We start from the raw sequence: 20,020 nt of genomic DNA, 5'->3' as shown, positions 1-20,020 counted from the left end.
AGAGAATACGATCAAAGACTTTCTGCTTCCCACACCGTCCTCCAGAGGCAGAGGGCAAATCAAGCAGACGGGGCTCCGGTTACCGTGCTCTTCCTTCCTGTAGCCTCCCACGAGAAGCTGAGTGCTGGACGCAATGTAACGTTAAAGAGGTCCCTGTGCCTACCTGCAGGCCAGTGGCATTCCTAGGAGTCCCTTTTAAAGAGCTGGGAAAAAGTGCTAATTATAATCCAAACTTAATTAGCATCTGTGCACTTCATCGGCACCTTGGGGATTCTTGGAACAAATACACCACCAGGCAAAGCAGGGGCTGATTCAAGCAGGATGCTTGGAACATTAGGGACCAGGCCCTGTAGTCAGAGTGGGCCTGGAGGCACCAGTTAGGGTGACCAAATGTCCCATTTTTATAGGGACAGTCCCATTTTTTGGAACTTTTTCTTAGATAGGCGCCTATCACCCCCCACCCCCGTCCCAATTTTTCACAGTTGCTATCTGGTCACCCTAGCACCAATGAAGCAGAGGCCAGGCAGCAGCTGAGCCATGCCTGCCTGCTGGGGGAGGCTATCTTCTCCCTCCTAGTAGAGAGCCCCCATGATTAGGAGGAGGAGGAGGAAGGAAAGAATGAAAGCTGGGCACTGGGAGGAAGGGGTGATGGGCGGGAGGAAGACTCTGGTATCATTGTACTTAAGATGGGGAAAAGGTGGATCCAGCCAGTCCTTTCACCTGACTCCACCTCCCCCAGCTAAATAAGAACAAAGCAAGCAGGAGAGTGATGTTCGGAAGCTTTCTCCAGCCTGAAGAAGAATGCTTCCATCAGCACAGCTACCGTTGCTCGGGCAGGGGGTCCTACAGTGACAGAAACCCCCCCTTCCTTCTCTGGAGGCTGCTCCTATGCTATGGGCTTGTGCCAGCTTAGCCATGGCGACCTAGCTGCACTGCTATAGTCTCCGTAGTGTAGACCTGCCCTGAGGCCGTGACTACACTGAGCTCTCTGAAAGTATCCTCTTGCTCCGGGAGCAGTCACGTAGACCAGCACCTGGTGTTTTCATCACCCCGTCCTCTAGCCCTGCTCAGACTGTTCCTCCCAGCACTCTGGGCTGGATTCTCCTTCCAGCTGCTCCTGATCCCTGGAACTTTCTGCCAAGTGAGATAGTGTACCCTCCCCCAGCAGGCAGGTACGAGTCAGCTGGGGGTTTCACTGCTGCTCCCCCCGGCTGAGCAGGGTCACATGGCACAGTGGTTACAATGCTGGTAGGTAGCCTGGTACTTATTTGTATTATGAGTGCTCCTAGGACCCCATTGCGCTAGGTGCTGTACGAGCACGAATCAAAAAGACAGGCCCTGCCCAAAGTCCTGACAGTCTACTGCTACTGCCAGCTGGAGCAGCACCAGAGCAAAGGGGGGAGACTTTCTGAGAAAAGCCGGGGCCCTGACTCAGCAAAGGATTTCAGCACCCATCTAAGCACGTGAGTCATCCCCAAAGCCACATGCTTAAATGCCTTGCTGAGTTGGCTGTCACTGTAAAACCAGCGAGAAACGATCCTGGCCAGAGTTTTCAGGCGTGACTAGTGATTTGGGGGAGGGGCGGGGGGGGGCCAGTTTTCAGAGCAAGCAGGTGAGCACTCGGCACTGTCTGAAAATCAGTCCCCGTTTGGGTGTCTGGTTGAGCACCCAAAGTCACTGGCCACTTTTCAAAATCTTGGCATCTGTATTTAAGAAACATGTTAAAACACAGCTCAGACACTGTTCCCACTGATCTAGTAGGGGGCAGACTGGGCCAAATCCTGATGGAAGGGGATTTGGAGGGAGAAGCATCCGATGAACTGAGCTTGGGTGCGTCTTTGAACCCAGCTCCCTTGCATACGTAGCCAGGGCTGCGGTGGGAATGTGCTAGAATAGGGAGCGCCGCCTCCCCTCCCCCATCACCTCCATTGTTAATTTGGGAGCATTCAGCCTCTTGTCACTCAGCAATGGTAGCAGGGGGACTGGAAAGCTCCTGAAGAGCTGCCACTCGCTGCAGATCACCGGCATTTTAACCGTAAGTGGATTGGGGCAGGGACCGTTTTTGTCTGGGCATGTTTGTGTGCAGAAAGTGAGCCTGATCTGTGAGCGGAGCAGCTGGGCACTATAAACAAACACGAAGCCAGCTCCTGACCCGAAAGCGGAGCTTGTGAGCAGTTCGCGAATCCCCCAAGTCACAGTCAGGGCTAGTGAAATACCATCACCTTGCACCAAGGCACTGCGCTGCAAGGATGTCTCAATGCAACATCGCTGCATCTCGCGAGTGGTTTCAGACCCTGGCATTGGGCCAGCGGGTCTCACTGCTAACACCTCCAAGTTATCAAGGTGGAGTTTGCTCCACTAGGCAGTGCAGGGCGGTGGCACTCCCTGGGAACATGTGATTTCACTATCTAAAGCTGTTTTGTCAGAGGACTTTTGTACTTGGGAGAGATTTTTTTAATGGCCTGTTTTCTTTAACAATAAAGTGCACCCTTGCCCCTTCTGCAGCCCTCAGGTCTGTGCCACGTCCAAAGAGATCAATTAAAGGAATTATAAATGTTGGGGAAATGCCAGTTTTGCTCTGTGGGGGTGAAGTTCCCCCCTGTGCTGAGAGTGCTGGCTTCCTGCATGGGCGTGGGAGGTAACCTCACCCTGAGAGCGCCTCATGGGCTCTCCTGACAGGAGGAGAGCCGTCCAGTCCAGTCACACCCTAATGCTGCTCAGCACAAAAATCGCACGCTATTCAGGAGTTGTCTGCCACTAGCCTTATCTTTCCCAGCAGTCCAAGGTGCAAACTTCCAGATATACACGCGTGCGTCTGTGAATGACAACATGTTGTAGCATGGGGCACCCTCTGTCATTTTTAGATGGTTGTTCTCAAAGCGCCGAGGTTTGCAACTCCTAGAGCAGGGGTCGGCAACCTTTGAGAAGTGGCGTGCCAAGTCTTCATTAATTTAAGGTTTCGCGTGCCAGCAATAAATTTTACATTTACAGGGCCCCCCCCGAAGGAACCCCAGACTGGCAGCAGACTGAGCGGTGCCAGCAGCCAGGACCCCGGCTGGCAGGGGCCGGTGGACAGAACCTCAGACTGGCAGCAGGCAGAACAGCTCAGCGCGCTGCTGGTCTGGGGTCCCGTCTGCCACCCGCTCTGCCAGTCTGGGGTCCCCGTCGCCGGCACCACTCCTCCTGCTGCCGGCCTGGATGGACGGAACCCCGGGCCAGCAGCGGGCTGAGTGGGGCTGGCAGCTGGGACCCCGCCTGGCAGGGGCCGGCGGACAAAACCCCACACCAGCAGTGCGGGCGGCAGACGGAACCCCAGACTGGCAGCGGGCTGAGTCGCTCAGCCCGCTGCCAGTCTGGGGTCCCGTCTGTCGGCCCCTGCCAGCTGGGGTCCCGGCAGCTGGCCCCGGGTTCCGTCCATCCAGGCTGGCAGTGGGCTGAGCGGGGCCGGTGGCCGGGACCCTGGCTAGCAGCAGAGTGCCACTAAAAATCAGCTTGCCGCCTTTGGTATGTGTGCCGCAGGTTGCCGACCCCTGTCCTAGAGGCTCTCGTCAAATAATTTAAAAATCCATTGATTTCTTAGCCCTTTTCTATACGTTTCCCTTCAGTGTTTGACACTGAGCCCCTGCTCCTGCAGTGATCTCCACGCAGAGGCAAACAGTATCACACTGGTATGTAGGAACCATAAATTGGCAGGATCATGTTACTTGCTAGTACAATGGGGCTCTCAGCCCTGTTTGGGTTCCCTAGGTGTTGCTGGAACAGAAATCCTCAATAGTAAGTGAAATCAGCCTATTTGGTTTCTCTGTCCAAGCCGGGTGAAAGATACACAGTAAATAAACAGCATAAATAACAAGAGGTAAATTACCATTTTGAAAAACCTTGTCTCTAAGAATAAGGTGTTAAGGAAGGAATTGTTTTTAAATGTGTTCTCATTTGAAAATGTCCTCTTAAAAATATTCACACTGTTCCTTTTTTAAAAAAAATCACACATTAAACACCCTTTCCCCTTAGGCTACTAATGACACCTCTAATTATTAAGAAGGGGGAAAAAAAGTTTTAAAACTTTTACTCAGTTTACTTTGGGCTGTATAAGCCAATGAAATCTGGTTCTTAAAGCTGCAGTGTTTGGACAACAAACAGCAGGGGAACTGCTTTAACAAACATTTCCACTGGAATTTTATGTATCTCTTTTTATAGCTCAGGAAATATTTGCTTTTAGACTTTAGGTTTTGGAAAAGATGCTTTTTGAAATACAAATCTAACCATTGGGCCAAATATGAGTTGATGTGTCCCTTTAAACACACTTCAAAGTTTGATCATTGTGACTGGATATGTAAATAAATGAACTGGTGCATATAATTGAATCTCTGATCAGAGTGTCAGATTTACAGAGATCTAGCCAAATTCATCCCTGATGTAACTTCAGTGAAGAGAATGGAATTAAGCCAGGAATGGATGTGCCTTTCATATTCCTGAGATTTGGATTTAAATGGATCCAGCACACATCTCTTTGGCATCTGATCATCATAGCAAACTGAAAACAAAACCTAGGAATACGTTACCTGCCGCTCCTAACAAACAACGTGCTGTTGGCCATCCCTGGGCACTGCCACACAGATCCCACGCAGTGGCATGCCTGCTCGGGAGGGACATGCTTGATTAAATACATGTCTCGCAACATGCACCGAAGGTCCCCAAATTTGGCAGCAGACAGATCCAGAGCAGATGACCCTCCGCTGAGAATCCTTGGCTACAAGTGCTTATGCGTTCAATGCTGGAATCTGACAGCAAGAGGGCCCCAGGCCACTGGGGTGAAAAATTCACTCGGGAAAAGAATTAAAGCCCCTTTATGGGAGCAAACTCCAAGTTATAGCTTACAGAGCAACAGTTACTCTACCACGTTACTTCTACCCATTAAACGTATGGCGTGTGCAAGGACAAACAAACTCTACGTGTGCACAAGGGATGCAACGTCCATCTGTTGGGACAACCAGAGCCAGAATAAACCAGGCCTCACCTATTCAATCCCCACCCCTCCAGCTTTGGAGGGTGGTAGACACTTCAGAGAGACAGAAACGAAAAGATCCCACCCACATCGCCAGCTCCAAAGCGGTGACTACTACGTTTGGATTCTCTCGCTTTCACAGCAGAAAGGTCAATACAAGAAATCTCTATCCCCCAGTCCATCACTTCATGAACTGAATTACAGCCAAGTGTTCTGGGCACAGAATCAGCTGCCATCCCTCTCTGTCTGTCGCTCCCTTTCACCATCTCCCCTCGCACACGCGTCCCCTCGGGGAGATCTGTCGCAATGGCCGAGGCAGTGGTAGCATCACCGCCCACGCAGGAGGGGAGGGGAGGTAAAGCCGGGGCCTCCTAACTAGAGTTAGGAACAGTTCACTGCCACAGCTGAGCAAGAGGCACGTCTCACACACACCAGTCTGTCCTTCTGGCCCCCACGGAGCCAGGGGAGAGGCAGCGCTCAGAAATACGGAGTCATGAAATTAAGAACTTGGCCGTGGTCTTTAAACAGCCGCAGGAATTCAGGGATTCCTCCTGCTCCATCAGCTTCTGCGGGGTCTTTCAGCATGGCTCTGTCCCACGTTGCACCCTGAGATGGGTGGGCTCCCTGATGAGCAGTGGCGCCAAGCTAACCTTTTATCGGGGACAGCTCTGGCACCAACAAGCGTGCCATTTAACCCGGAGAGGTAAGGGCCCAATCCTGCACGCTGCTGAGCACCTGCACCTCATTTGACTTTAAGTGGAGCGTGGGAGGCAGCCTGGCACCTTTCAGGATCAGGGCCTGATTTCTATTGTACAAACTTCAGCCAGCATAGCCCATAGACATGATGCTCGCTTATGTTCTATAGAAATGTGTTGACATGTAAGTAGGCCCAAAAATCTAGTTCCTAACAATGGGCTTGACAATAGCTGGTAAAGTCGGAGTGAAGTGAAGTGAGACAATTCAGAGGCCAGTTACAGATAAATTCAGCCATAACCCCAGGGCCTGTCATAAACATGTTTTGGTCCTCGCTGGTTTTTTTACAAGTGTTTTGGAAAGCGTTATCTGTATTAGGCTGGCATTTACTGGGCTGGCATTTACGCAGATGTTAATTAGGACGGTGCTCAATGTTAAATAGCCAGTGAGGAAGTAGCAATATTTAAGGATGGCAGCGGAAATACAGATATGGTAAAAGGTGGATTTAATGTTAACTCATGGGGGGCATGATTAGAATTGATTATGCAAAGGGTAGCACGCTGATTTGAGATAGGCATGCCTGGCCACCATCACAGTACTGTCCTCACTTTCCATCCAGGGACTGATCACCCCTGGGTGCACTGTTCATCTCAGAGTGGGAGTATCAAGCCAGTGTGTGGGGATGCTGTGATGCTTGTTCGCTTTATTTTATTTTAAATAAAGTCTTTAATTTTATCACTCGTCATGTCAGCCTCAGTCCTTCGCTAAATTTAACAGGAGTACTTGTGGCACCTTAGAGACTAACAAATTTATTAGAGCATAAGCTTTTGTGGGCTACAGCCGACTTCATCGGACGCATAGAATGGAACATATAGTAAGCTATATATATACACACACACACACACACAGATAAGTTGGAAGTTACCATACAAACTGTGAGAGGCTTTTTTATATAATATCTTACTATATGTTCCATTCTATGCATCCGATGAAGTGGGCTGTAGCCCACAAAAGCTTATGCTCTAATAAATTTGTTAGTCTCTAAGATGCCACAAGTACTCCTGTTCTTTTTGCAGATACAGACAAACATGGCCGCAAAGTTAGTTATCTGGAACCGCCTAGAGGCTCAGATGCTAAAGAATTCCAGCTGGATTCATCCCTTATCTTTGAGCTATGAACACATAAATCAAGGGTTATTCATGGGCCCTGTGGGAAAAACTCCAAGAGCAGAAGGAACCTGCTCTGTGTTGGCTTCCAAACTCCCTCTCTGGAGGAGGTTTTTGTGTTAACCAGCTGCAGAGCCACCTCATGCCCCCACTTCTTTAAGTGCTAATGGAAGGTGCTGGATTAGCAGTCCTGGAAAGCCAAGGCCCCTCTCCCTATAGCACTGATGGCAACAGCCTGGCTTTTCCCTCACTGCCCCTGCCCCTCAGCCGTGCTTCTTGCTCCCTGGCTGAGACCGCCAGCTGGGCAGCCAATTGCAGCGATGGTGTTGGGAGGTGGACACTTGCCCATTAGGAATTGGCCTGAGACCATGAATCCGATTTCACCTGGGCCACTCAACAGCCTTCGTACATCTTGATCGCTGCTAATCTAGGCTGGATTTGTGCCAATGACCTAGAACCGAGAGGCTCATTTCTATTAATAGCCCTGAGCTAGGCACCGTGCCCTTCCCCCTCCCAGCAAGCATGCAGTTCGCAGAAGAACGAGACCGAGACCATGACAGATCCTAGGGAACTATTGTGAAAGGGAGAGACCTGGGATTAGCACCCTGTATGGATGGCTACGTGGGACACCCCCTCTGGGAGGAGAATTTGCTGACACTGGCAAAAGGCAGCTGCTGGCCTCTCCCTTTCCAGCCTCATCATACAATGGATGTCATACAAAATTAGACCCTGAGGGCGATAAGACAGGCGAAAGCCCAGAAGAATTAGCTGAAGGCAACGCTCCTCAATGTCACAACTAGTGTGTAGTTCAGTGCACCAGACAAGCCCACTTAGACACATGGAGGCTTCCACTGGGCCCCAGCCTCTGGAGATGGCATCAATGTATGTGGTGTCCCGCTGGGAGAGCAAAGGTGCTTGGAGAATAGCCTTGCGAGGCAGAGGAAGGTAGCCAAGTGTGGTGCTAGCCCAAGGAATTTTGCTGTAATCTGCACAATCATTCAGCCCATCTGCAGTCGCTAGGTAAACACTGCACTGCCCTGGGTAGATTAGCATCTGCAAGTGTTACAACTTTCTAGAGAGTGTCTGAGGTGCCGTCGGTTTGGAGGCTTTCACTATGGGTAGTTGATAAGACTCAATAAGAGGATGAGGAGCTGCATTTCCCAGGCCCGAGAGGGGCAGGAAGGTGGCTGGAAGATCAGGCAGCAGCCCTTTTTCCAGAGGCTCTCACAGAGTTTTTAATGGTCATGAGATCATGGGGGTTACTTTAGCCCCCTGAGTCATGTGGAAATGGGGACTTTGTCCCAGGACAAGCTGTCAGCAGAGCTCACTGCTGCTTGCTCTCTATGCTTCTAGAATACCTGTTGTCCGAGTGGATCCAAAAGCATTTGACATCCATGAATGAGGCAATTGTCCAAGCACATATATTGAACACGGGCCCAAGCTGCAAAGTTTGGATCCAGATCCAAACTATTCCAGAAAATAGCACTGACTCCCTCAGGCCAACGCTTTGAGCAGCAGTCCCTGTGCTATACAATGTGAAATCTGGATCTCAGAGATAAGACTCGTCCCCTTACCCCAGCCCCTGCGTACCTAAGTAGGTGCAACACAACTTTGAATCAAGCAGGGGCGAGAGAAGGGGAGAGGGGTTGTTTTTCTACCTCTCTAGTTCCCTACAGAGGAAACCAGCATCACTTTAAACATACCCCTGGTGCTGGATGCAAAGCAGCAAGCGATGGAAACCTAATAAGGAGGAACAAGAGGACAAGGCAAATTGACACCCACAGCCCACTCATCTCCTGGGCACACTGGCTAGGCTGGTCAGACAGGTTTGGGGCCGGGAGAGGACAAGGCTGAGGCTCACCCATTGGGTGTTACACCTCTTTCTAGCCCTTCCTCTTTCTCCCCTGCACCCCGGGGAACCCAGAAAATGGGCCCACCCAGTAAAGGCGGTGGGGGTGGGGCTTGCACCTGTCTGTTCCCTCAGCCCCCCCGACGCGCCACCTGCCAGGCAGACGCGGAGCTGAGTTGCCAAGCGACACACTGAGGGCTCTGCTCGTTCATCAGGCCGGGGCCCCACTTCCCAAGCCCCGCGAGGCCCCTGTCTAGGCAGGCCCAGCTGCTCGGGCGCCCTGCACCACCCGCCCGGACGCAGGGCAGGCAAAGCCCAGCGGGACACGTGCTAGAACCAAGGGGGAGAGTTGGGGCGGGGGGAAGCCAACTTCCGAAAGGGGCGCTGGAGCAGCCGGCAAAGCCCTGGGGCCTGCAGGGGCGGGGGAAAGCCCCCGAGTGCAACTTCATTTACTTTTGCTCGACTTTTGAGTCAAGTTCACAAGCGATAAACCGGGGGGGCCTTTCCCCCATAGAAACCCGCGCAGAGAGCAGCGATCGCTCATAGTCCGCACGCCCAGGGAAGCCGGGGTCCCTAGAAAGTGGGGGGTGACTCTGCTCCCGCCCGCCCCCCCTGCTCTCCTTCCCCAGGCACTTACCTTCCTGCCGGGGTATCCTGGGCGCAGCCAGCTCCCGAATCTTCCCAGCCCACGTCTCCGCCAGCTTCAGGTTGTCCTCCGCCTCCTGGGCCAGGCACACGCGGAACGTCCTGGCGAGGCGCTGCCTGGAGGGCGAGGCGTCCCACCAGCCCTTGCGGAAGGGGTAGCAGAAGACGGAGAAGTAGGCGGCCGGCCCCGGCTGGGGCTCCCGGCCGGCGACGCAGCCGATGCAGTCCGCCAGGTCCAGCGCGGCGCTCGGGCCGGCCGGCGCGGAGCCGACCCGCTGCATGCGCAGCTCCCGGCCGCGCGTGAGGCTCAGCGCGTAGCTCGCCTTGGGAGCGGCGCCCAGCAGGGCGAACACCCCGTGGAGCAAAACTTCGGCGGAGTCGCTCTGCGGGGAGCTCGCCCCGGGGCCCGGCTGCGCGCCCTCCATCGCCGGCTCATTTAGCGGCCGGTCCAGCGGCACCTGCCGGGGCAGAGAGAGAGAGCGAGAGGCAGAGCCGCTGCTGGCACTCGCGGGGACGGCCCCTGCTGCTGGAGCGCGGCTCTGACAGCGGCATGAATGGCTCCGCGCGCCCTGCTCTCTGCTGACACCCGGCGGCGTCTCTGGTTTCATTCACGAAGAACTGGGGGCCCCGCCGCGGAGGGACCGTTTACCAGGCGAGGAACTGAGTCCCAGCAGCTGCTTGGACCAGCTCCACCAATAGCCTCATAAGCTGCCTCTTCAGACGAGTGGAGCAGGTGCGATCTAGGGGGTGGAAGTGCAGGGCCGGGTGTCAGGAGAGCGGGGCTGCCTTCCTGCTTCTGATTTGCTGTGGTACCCTGTTCAAGTAACTGCATTGCTCTGTGCCTCAGTTTCCCTCTATGTAAAATGGGGGAGAATATTATTTATTCATGTATTTGTGTTGCAGTAGCACCTAGGCGCTCCAGTCAGGGACCCCCATTGTGCGAGGCGCTGTACAAAAAGACAAAAATCCCTGCCCTCCAAAAGCTTTCAGTAATACCTGCCTTTGTCAAGTACTATGAGAAAGTGCAGGGCACATTTTAAGAGATTCAGCATGTGATGCATGTTTGCAGGCACTGGAAGGGAAAACTGAGGGCAGAGGTATGCAAGGCAGAAAAAGAAGAGCTGTGATGGATGATGGGGTGTCCTGGGTGGACCAAAAGGACTATTCATCCACAAAAAGATTAGCAGGGGATCGTACAAAATGGCTGCAAACCTCCAGTAACGGAGATGCCACATAAAAAGATGGGAGTCTCACCTTTCTATAGACAAAGAGCAACAATAAAGGTTATGCTCTATGGCTTTGATTTTACGTTAAGGGGACCAAGAGCAAAGTCTCACTAGGAGAGAACACAGTGTGAGTGTCTCCTCTGCAGCCATCTGCACTGCTCACAAAACAGCTGCCAGTCTCAGGGCAAGTCTACACCTAAAATGCTGCATCGATGCCTCTGCACTGATGCAGCTGTAGCGCGTTCATGAAGATGCTCTGGGCTGACGGGAGCCTCCTGTCAGCCTAGTTAATCCACCTCTCCCAGAGGCGGTAGCACCCCGTCGGCTGGAGAAGTTCTCCTGCCAACATAGCACTGTCTACACAGCAGGGAAGGTCAGTATAACTCTGTTGCTCAGAGGGCTTTTGCACACCCCATGCAATGTGGTTATACTGATATAGGTCTGTAGTGTAGACCACACCTCAGGAGACAGCAGAGTCCTTAGTGATTTAAAGGTGCAGTACACAGAAATATAGTTACAACAATGATGCCACTAAAATCCCCACAAAGGCCTGGGGTTAGGAAGCATTGTACAAATGACACAGAATTATTGTCCTCTTCTGTGCCTGTGCAGTGCGTAGCACAACAGGGTCCTGGGCCAAGGGCTCCCAGGCACTACACAATACAAGTAATAAACAATAATGGTGATGTCAGAGACTAGGTCCTGCATGGATTGGTTGGTGCCCTAGAAATACCTAGGATAGCAGGATGAGTGAGCTCCCCCCACCCCCCCCAAACGGCTGTAGAACAATATGACCCTTTTGCCTTTCACTGGGTGTTCCTCGGCTGCTGGGCAAAATTTTTGCTGTTTAGTTTTTGTGGGACTTGGCATTTTTTAATCAAGGAAGAGTTTGTGAATCAAGAGTGTGTGTAATCAAGTTTTGGGATTTGTGTGCCCTGAGAAAGGGAGCCTAAGTGACATGGTTGGCTGAGTTTGTGAGGCCTTACACTCAGTTTCAGGGCATTTCTCTCTTTTTTTTTTTTTTTGTCTGTCTGTCTGACAATAACATTTGAATGCTGCATCCAATCACTTCCAAAATGTCAGGGCTTGTGCTAGGCATCAGTAGCCAGAACCCTACTGGTTTGGGGGATAATTGGTACATCAAAAGAGAGGAAAATGGGAGACACATGGAGCCACTGTCCTCTGTTAACACCCTCCAGCAGAACAATGCCCCTACTCACCCTCCCAAAAGAGTTTAACAGGTTGACACCCTGACTGACTGACAGAAGAGAAATAATAGCTCTTCCTGCTGGGAGAGGGATGGGCCCCAGGCTTGGCCAGAAGGAGAGGAGGCTCTTCCAAGCCTGTTCCAGGTGAGGCAGAGAGGGCACCACCCACCCACACCAGTCTGCAGGGGAAGAAAGGTACTTTGGCACACACAGGGCTCCTGATGTGATGTGGATGATGGGGGACGTTGGCTGGGGGGGGAGACAGAGCCCCTGGTATCATGGGGAAAATGGAGGAGCTATCAGGGAGGGGAAAGGTGGAGAGAGGCCCTGGTTTGGTGGAAAGAATGGGGATCCAGGGGAAAATGGGGGAACAGAGCCCCTGTCATGGTGGGGAGATTGGGTCCCTGGTGTGGGGGGAATGAGGGTGCACATAGCTCCCTGGCACGAGGGAGAGAGGAGGGGACCCTGGTGTGGGCAGGGGGGAAGAGGGGCACACAGAACCCCTGAGAGATTGGCAGCAGTTGCAGGGAGTCCTGCAATGGGAGGGTGGCCCACCGGGCAATGGGGGGATGCAAAGAGCCCCTGGTGTGTGCAGGGAGCTCCGCCAACACAGGCTGCGAAGTGTGCAACACCCCCAGGGTTAACAATACTGCTGCTGGGGGAGGCGTCTCAGGCCGGGCTTGGGGTGTTTTGTCCAGCAGTGACTGGGTGGGGGGGGCTGGCTGAGCACATCTGTTGCCAGGGAAGAGGAAAGCAGGACAGTCGAGGCAGCTGGAGCTTGTGAGGATCCTGAGCTGCTGCAGATTGGTTAAGAGCCCGTGTCACTGAAGGGGGCGTGAAGAACAGGGGGGAGTGCTGGGGTTGTTACTGAGGCAAAGGGCTTTCTCCCACCTGCATCTTCAAGCCTCCTGTTCCCCCGGCAGCTCCTTCCTTTCTATGCAGCTGCCTGTTTCCTTTTCCCTATAGAGCCCCTCTGTGGGCTTCCAGCACTTTCTGGACTGCAGTCTCTGGGGCCCCTCTGATTCTGATGTGCTTGCGCATCAAAACCCTGGTTTCAATGCAGTCCGTTGGGACCCCTGAAAAACCAGGACGTTCCTGGGGAAGCAGCGTCAGTGCCCGGAGGCCGGAGAGCTGTGGATTTCCCCCAGTGAAACCCACCGCAGGGAAGGAGTGTGCTCAGCTGGTGCTGCTGCTAACAATACAGGAGTCGTTTAGGACAGAGCAGGGACAGAGCGTTGGCACAGAAGACCCCGGTGATTGGGCGGGGGGGGGGGGGGTAGTGGCTGACAGATTTAAAAAAAAGCTGGAAAGAAGCAAACTTCCCTAAGTGGAGCCGTATGGGCGTGGCCCAGAGAACAGCGTGATGGGCTGGGATCCTGCAGCAAGAGGCTACGCCCCGATCCAGACAGGTAGAGCACAAGTGCCGGTGACCAGGAGAAATTAACCCAGGGCAAGTGGAATGAGACCGGACGGAGGGAGTGACTGAAAAACGATCAGGACTAGTATGCTAATTGTCATCCCAGGGCACCCATCCCTCTAATTATTACCCAGAGGAGGAAGGAGAAAGATTGTCAGTTGGCCTGATTCTGATCTCGCCTACACCTGTAACTCCACTGGCTCTGTGGTGTAAACAGATGTGAGAGGAGAACCAGCCTCCAAGGAGTCTCTGTGTGAGGGCATTTCTGAGCTTAGAGTGAGGATATAGAGTAGGGTGCTCTGCCTCTGCTAAAGGGAGCTCCCTGTATTGTGAGAGCAGTTTGGGCTTTAAAGGAAGAATGGACAGTGTTGTAAGGCTGGTGACCACAGGGTATTTTACACTGCAGTGTAAGCCCATGGTTAGTGGGACTCCAGTCAGCTGCCCTGTGTTAGGGAACTCTGTGCTTGAGCGTCTACATTGTGTTTTAACCCTATGTTAAGACTTTTCTAACCTGTGCTTGAATGTAGGCCTCTGGCATCCACACTGGAGCGTGCAGACCAGCGGCCCTGGTGCCCCACCTCCACCCCAAATGTGGCCACTCTAGCCCGAGGACTGTGGTGCATTGTGGGAACACTTCACTGCACGCCGTGCACGCTACAGGAAGTTGGAAGCAGCTGGCTTTGCAAAAGGCTTCATGGTTCGCTCTCCCTTGCAAACCCTAAGGCTCTGGAACCTGCGAAGTAGGAGGGCCCCAGTGCTCGGGCTGCAGTCCAAGCCCAGAAGTCTACATAGCAATGAAACAGCCCCACAGCCTGAGCCCAGCGAGCTCGAGTTTGCAGATGTCTAGTTGCTGTGTCGATATAGCCTAAGACTCCTATATCCAAATCTCATGGTTAGTGAGCTCTCTCTTCCCTGCCCCCCAAGGCCCAGATCCCAGGGGCATTACCTTTCTAAATACCTTTGTGGATATGGGCCTGAGTCCGTACGCGAGATGGATTCCAGCTAGCCCTGTGCCTCTGACCTTCTTTCAAGGTAACAAGTCCTACGTGCTCAACATGAAACTGCTCCAGTTTTATTTTGATCCTAATCTCTGGCTGCAGTTCCCACCAGTAAGATTTTCCAGCCTTCGCAGGCTATTTGATGTTAACAGATCCTCTGGCTAGTTACACTTGGGGAATTTTTCCCACTTTAAAAGTGGAGCAGGTTATGCTGTCTCACTGTTCTGGTAGGAAAATGTGCTTGGAGGTAGCTACATAAATATAGGTGAGACCCTCTCATTTGGAGGACTGTACTTTTCAAATAGCCTGTTTGGTGCCATCAGGCAAAGTACCAGCAAACTTAATAAACAAATAAACCAATCCAAGGTAAGATAAAGATAGGAAATCTCTCCTGCTGATCTTCCTCTGTCTGATGCTTTCATATGAGGGAATCTAGGCTAGTGATTAAGTGCAGACAACTGGGAACCATGGCTTCTGGGTTGCATTCTGCCCCGATTTTGAGCATGTCACTTAACCTACCCATCTGGTAAATAAGGGATAATGTACATCTCTGGGGAGTGTTGTCAGGCTGAAGTGTTTGTAAAATACTCTGAGATCCTCTGTAAAGTCTTAGCAGCATAAGCTCTTGAGAAAGGAAACATCCTAAGAATTGATTATGCAGAGAGACAAATTTTTTCTGATCCCTTAAAAATGACTGAACAGTTTTTTGCTTCCTCTCAGGAAATTCTCCAAGCCTTACGGGAGGAAACGATGTAACCTTTATAAATATTTCCAGCAGGTGTTGCACTGTGATTGAGGGTGTTTACTTTGGTTTTGGTTTTTCTCTTATTACCATTTTACGTACATATGTCTGCAGCTATGGAATTCCCTGTTTCCTGTCTGTGCCGGTACTGTCCCTAAGTGTAGCCAGCTGACAGTTAAGTCTCTATTGAGTAGCCTGTTTGTTGTGTTCTGGCACCAGCTCCCTGTGTGGGGAAGAAGAAAATGTCATTAGTGACTTCACCACGTACCCTGTCTAAACAACTAAGCCTAAAGACTATTAGGTGCAGTACAAACTTCTTAGTGATCAGTTAGCAGCCTGATGTGATTTAACCAGTTACTGTCATTGGGGTTGAACCAGGGTCCAAATCCGTCCTCTAGTCTGGGTTGCTTCTACCCAGAACAAGATGAAATTTTTTGGCCAAAAACGTCAGCTTCTGGTCCCCCGAAACATTTTGTAAATTCATGTGGAATTCGCCAAATTGTTTCAGTTAAAAAAAAAAACTGGAAAAAATCTAAATGTTTCATTTTGACATTTTCAAAACAAGCTGTTTTGATATTTTGATCTGAAATTACTTTTTGTTTTGACATTTACATCCATTTTTTTGATTTGAACTCAAAAACGAAACCAAACATTTTGTTTCAGGTCAAGCAAAATGTTCTGTTGGACCCGAAACAATTTTTTCCTCCATCTTCAATTTCCTGAAAAATCCAGAAAACAAACCTTGTTTCTGGTTGATCTGAAATGAGGTTGGTTTGTTTGGGCAGCGAAATGAAAATCAGTCATTCACACTGCTCTGCTCCGACCTGGAATTGCTTTAGGAAAGGGGGAGGGGACGGTCTTATGGCTAAAACAGCGGACTGGGGATTTGGGTTCTGCCACTGACTGGTTTCTGCCATGTGACCATGGGCTGCCCTGTGCCTTACATTTCCCAATTGTAAAATGGGGTTAATAGCTTCCTCTAAGTATTAATATGAGTTTAAAGTTTAAAGTGACCTGCAAAGGGTTTTTAAAAACACGGAGCCTGTGACCTTTTTTTGCCGCTTTATAGGAAAGAAGTTGGAGGTCAGGCAGGCATGGTACGGGTTCGGAAAGGGACAGGCAAGGAGGAAAAGGAAGTAGGATACAGCAAATCAGTGAGCCAGTGGAGGAGAAAATGGCCACACAGAGGCAAGAGAAGACGGGAGGCAGTAGCCAGTTTGCTGCAGTCAGGTGTCCCAGACAGTGAAGAAGACTCAGCAATGTGAGGGAAACAGTTTATATGGGCATATAGACCTGATTCAAAAGTTAATTATTTTTATTCCTTAAGTGAGTTCCATCCTGATAAGCTTTTAAAGTAAGTTTTTTTTCTATCCAGATGAAAACTCTCAAAGAGAAGCTGTCTGATTTATGTCTGCCTAGTTCCTAAATATAAAGATAATTAAACTGCCATTTGTGAGACGAGATTACTAAATTGTCTCATTTGTGAGACAACAATGACATCTGGTTATAAACTGTCCAACTGATTCTGAATTTTGCAGGTGAATTAATGTTGCGTGGCTGCTGCTTGCTAAAACAACGAGGAGTTCTTGTGACACCTTAGAGACTAATAAATGTATTTGGGCATAAGCTTTCGTGGGCTAAAACCCACTTCATCAGATGCATGGAGTGAAAAATACAGTAGGCAGGTATAAATATACAGCACATGAAAAGATGGGAGTTGCCTTACCAAGTGGGGGGTCCAGTGCTAACGAGGTCAATTCAATCAGGGTGGATGTGGCCTATTTCCAACAGTTGACAAGAAGGGGTGAATATCAACGGAGGGATATTGCTAAAGTCTTTTAAATGCGTTATTTTTCTAGGATTTGCGTTACATTTGGGGTAAGCTGGTGATATCATGTCATCTTGAGACCTTTACACATAGGCAAGCCCGTGCCAGCTTCCTTAACAGTGATCTCTGTTCTGCATTTTTGATATTTTGGGGGAGAGTTCGCAAATGTACAGTTTCAGTGTGCATACATCCAATACTATATTTAGTAACTGCTGGCTTAAGCAGGATTTTTCCAAGGTGATGCTAGCTAGTGATGATTTAATTGGACCCTGATTGGACCAAGTTGCCTGGTTCCAAGGTAGACCTCACACCTGCCTTGTCTGAAGGCCAAGGAAGGCGCTGCAAGGCAGAGTGACCAAAGCTTGCAAACCATAAGAGTCGAGGGTGAGGCTGAAAAGCCTTTGGGGTCAACGAGCCCCCTGTGGGACGCTTGACCCTAGAACCCTAAGGCTGATCGCTTCTGGGGCAGAAAGTCATGACATCCATGAACGGGCCACGCCAGCCTTTGACCAGTCTCCCGGTACCCAAGATCGCCAGCTAGTGAGAAGGGCTGTGTCAGCAACATCACTGGCTGGCTCTTTGATTGCAGTCCTAGCTCCTAATGTGTGCAAGCGCAGAAGATTGCAAGAGCTGAAGCGTTTGCAAACCCTCCCTCCCCGCTTAGCTTAAGTATCTTATTTTTCCTTTTCTTTTTTTTTAAATGTGTATCTTTTGTTTTTATTAGCTGCCTTTTTACTCCCTAATTGTTCGAAAGTTTGGTTGTGAGTGAGCTCCTGTAGAGTCTCCAAGGGGAAGGTTTCAGAAAGAAGGTGCGCCCGAGTTTAAAGAACCCTGAACCCTCTGACAAAGCTACTCAGGAAAGTGTGCTCAGTGTTCTAACAGTCCTAAGAAACTCAGACTGTCGCATGCTCATTTTGGTCTGTAAGAGCTGCCTACACGCTGCTTCTCCGAGTTCTTTAGGGCCTGTATTGTGACATCTCTGTTCGTGGGCGGGGGAGAAGGGTTAGCCACCACAGAGGAATTGAAATTGAGGGAGGCAGCTTTGTAATTGGCTGGGAGGTTGTGGTACAGAGAGTGAACAATCATTTGGTTTCGGTATCAAAATACTTAACCAGCTCCAAATGGCAGATTTGACTGACTTGGGTAAACATATTTAATTGGGGGTTACTAACAAGTGGGCGGCCACCTCCTTAAATTGCTTCTTAGGAGCTGTAAGGGTTCTGTTCAACATAGGTTCTTACACGGCGCCCATCACCGTGGTGTCTGAGTGCCTGCCGGTAGTGCGTTAAGCAATGGGATTAATGTCTGTCACAAGTTTGTTGTTCTGAACTGATGGTTATTTGTATTGATTTAATTCCAACCCAGTATGCTGCTAACGTGTGGAATTGACCTTGATTCATTAGCTCTGTTGTTTTCGTCTTCGTTTAGTATTGTAAACAGTATCTTAGCTTGGGTGAAAAGTTCTCGAGTTTATTTTCATTTAATAGCTTTAATAAAATATGTTTCTTTCACTACGTACCATGGGCTCAGGATCCTTGAGGAGCCGGGGGGGTATTAGCCAGTCAACCAAAAAGCCCAACCAGCCTCCATTGGTTACTCTTTGGTTCTCCCAGCATGCAGCTCCTCCCAGGCCCTTACTTCCTTAGCAAGACAGCAACAGCAGCAGACTTCCCCATGCCAGGGCAAACCACATAGGGCACCTTTTCCTCACTGCCCTAGACTGTGAGAGCGCACCAGGCCACCCCCATGGCATGCCACCTGGGAACAACATCAACTCTTTCTGGGCCCAGCTGAGTGCCCTCAGGAGAGCTGCTCAGAGCTTTGCTGTAGGTACTTGGCGCCTTGCAGCCTTGGGCCCACAACTCTCTGCTGCCTTGTACCTGTTTGCTATCATGCTGCCCTGTGCAAAGTGGGTGTAAAATGCTTCTGCTGGTGTGAGTGAGCAGAAAATTCTGACCTGCTTGTGCGTCATACTTTCTTTGCTCCAGGGTAAATAGCGATACATAGTGCAAGGCAGCACAGAACCTGGCCCACGGTCTTCTCCTCCCTGCCAGCTGAATAGAGCAGTGGAAGGAGATAAACAATTAACTAATCCCTTCTGGAATACAGCACCTCCACTGGGATCATTGCTGCATTCCTGACAGACAGAGCCCAGCTATGTTCCACTTTAGGCTGGGAAGATTAGCTACCTTTGATGACATTGTATCTGCTAGGGCTCCCCCTTAACCCAAGGCACAATGGTGGTTGTCCTGCTGGTACGGAATGGGGTCAGAGGAGCGGACTGCAAGTATTAGTGAGTCATCAACGCCTGGCTCCTCTAGTGGGGGCCTTCCCATGCTGTGCAGCAGCAGACATTGATCTCAGTGGATCCTCTCCACACCAGTGTGATAACCCTTTTAAATGCAGATTGAGGTGGGGAGCTGGGGGAAATCCGTGGTTCTGGCCATAGTCCCATCGGGGCAGGATTTTCTATTGCAGACACCACCTTAGAAAAGCAAAAGTCCATTGAAGTGCACTGAATCGTGCTGGGGTTTTCACTGCCATCACTACCTGTGAAATTTCTCTGTAGTTTCACTGTAAAGACCCATAGGAAGGAATGGCGCTCTAATGTGGTATGTGTGGCTGCCCTCTCGTGGGCAGGCCATGTAGAGGATAAGGGTCTTACGACTGAGGGAGATAGAGCTCTCTTCTAGCTCAAGTGACAGGCTGGTGGTTTGGGAACTGCAGGACCCAGCTCCTCCAAAAGCGTAGGTTTATACAGCTGTTGTGTCTTATCTGCTGTGTGTGGTATATGTAAATGTAAGACATTGCATAGGGGAGGGAGTTTGCAAAGGCCAGAAATTATTTTCATAATAAACTCTGTCTAGTTTCTTTCAGTGGTAGCTCTCAAAGTGCTTTACAGAGGAGGTGAAGCGTCCTTTCCATTTTGCAGATGGGAAAATGGAGGCACAAGGGGTGAAATGACTTGCCCAAAGTCATGCAAGAGGTCAGAGGTGGAATTTGACAGCTCCTTCCTCCCCAGTGTCTTCTAACCCCCAAATCCGGTGAATAGGACACTGACCGCACTGCCTGCTAGTGACAAACTGACCCCACCATGTGGAAGTGTTCCAAGGCGTGGGTATTGAATTCACAGTTCTCTATAGGAGAATGCAGGGGGGCATCTCTGGCTGAGAGGGCTTTGTACGGACTCCCCTTGCCACTGCCTTCACTCTTAACCCCTTAGCGTTCCAGATTGCTTAGCCT

The 20,020-nt window shown here is 50.7% G+C and overlaps 2 protein-coding genes across 2 annotated transcripts in view; one reads left to right on the top strand and one right to left on the bottom strand.

Annotated features, from left to right (window-relative positions):
- Positions 1–9,783, bottom strand: part of SPHK1 (sphingosine kinase 1) — a 31,254-nt gene extending 21,471 nt beyond the window's left edge. The window contains exon 1 of the mRNA XM_074971786.1: positions 9,351–9,783. Coding sequence (XP_074827887.1) covers positions 9,351–9,783 — 433 coding nt within the window. The remainder of the gene's footprint in view (positions 1–9,350) is intronic.
- Positions 1–20,020, top strand: part of PRPSAP1 (phosphoribosyl pyrophosphate synthetase associated protein 1) — a 93,783-nt gene that overhangs the window by 12,791 nt on the left and 60,972 nt on the right. The window lies entirely within an intron of this gene.

This window comes from Natator depressus, chromosome 14 (assembly GCF_965152275.1).
Source record: "Natator depressus isolate rNatDep1 chromosome 14, rNatDep2.hap1, whole genome shotgun sequence".
Classification (NCBI taxonomy): domain Eukaryota; kingdom Metazoa; phylum Chordata; order Testudines; family Cheloniidae; genus Natator; species Natator depressus.
This window is presented reverse-complemented; position numbering and strand designations above follow the sequence as displayed.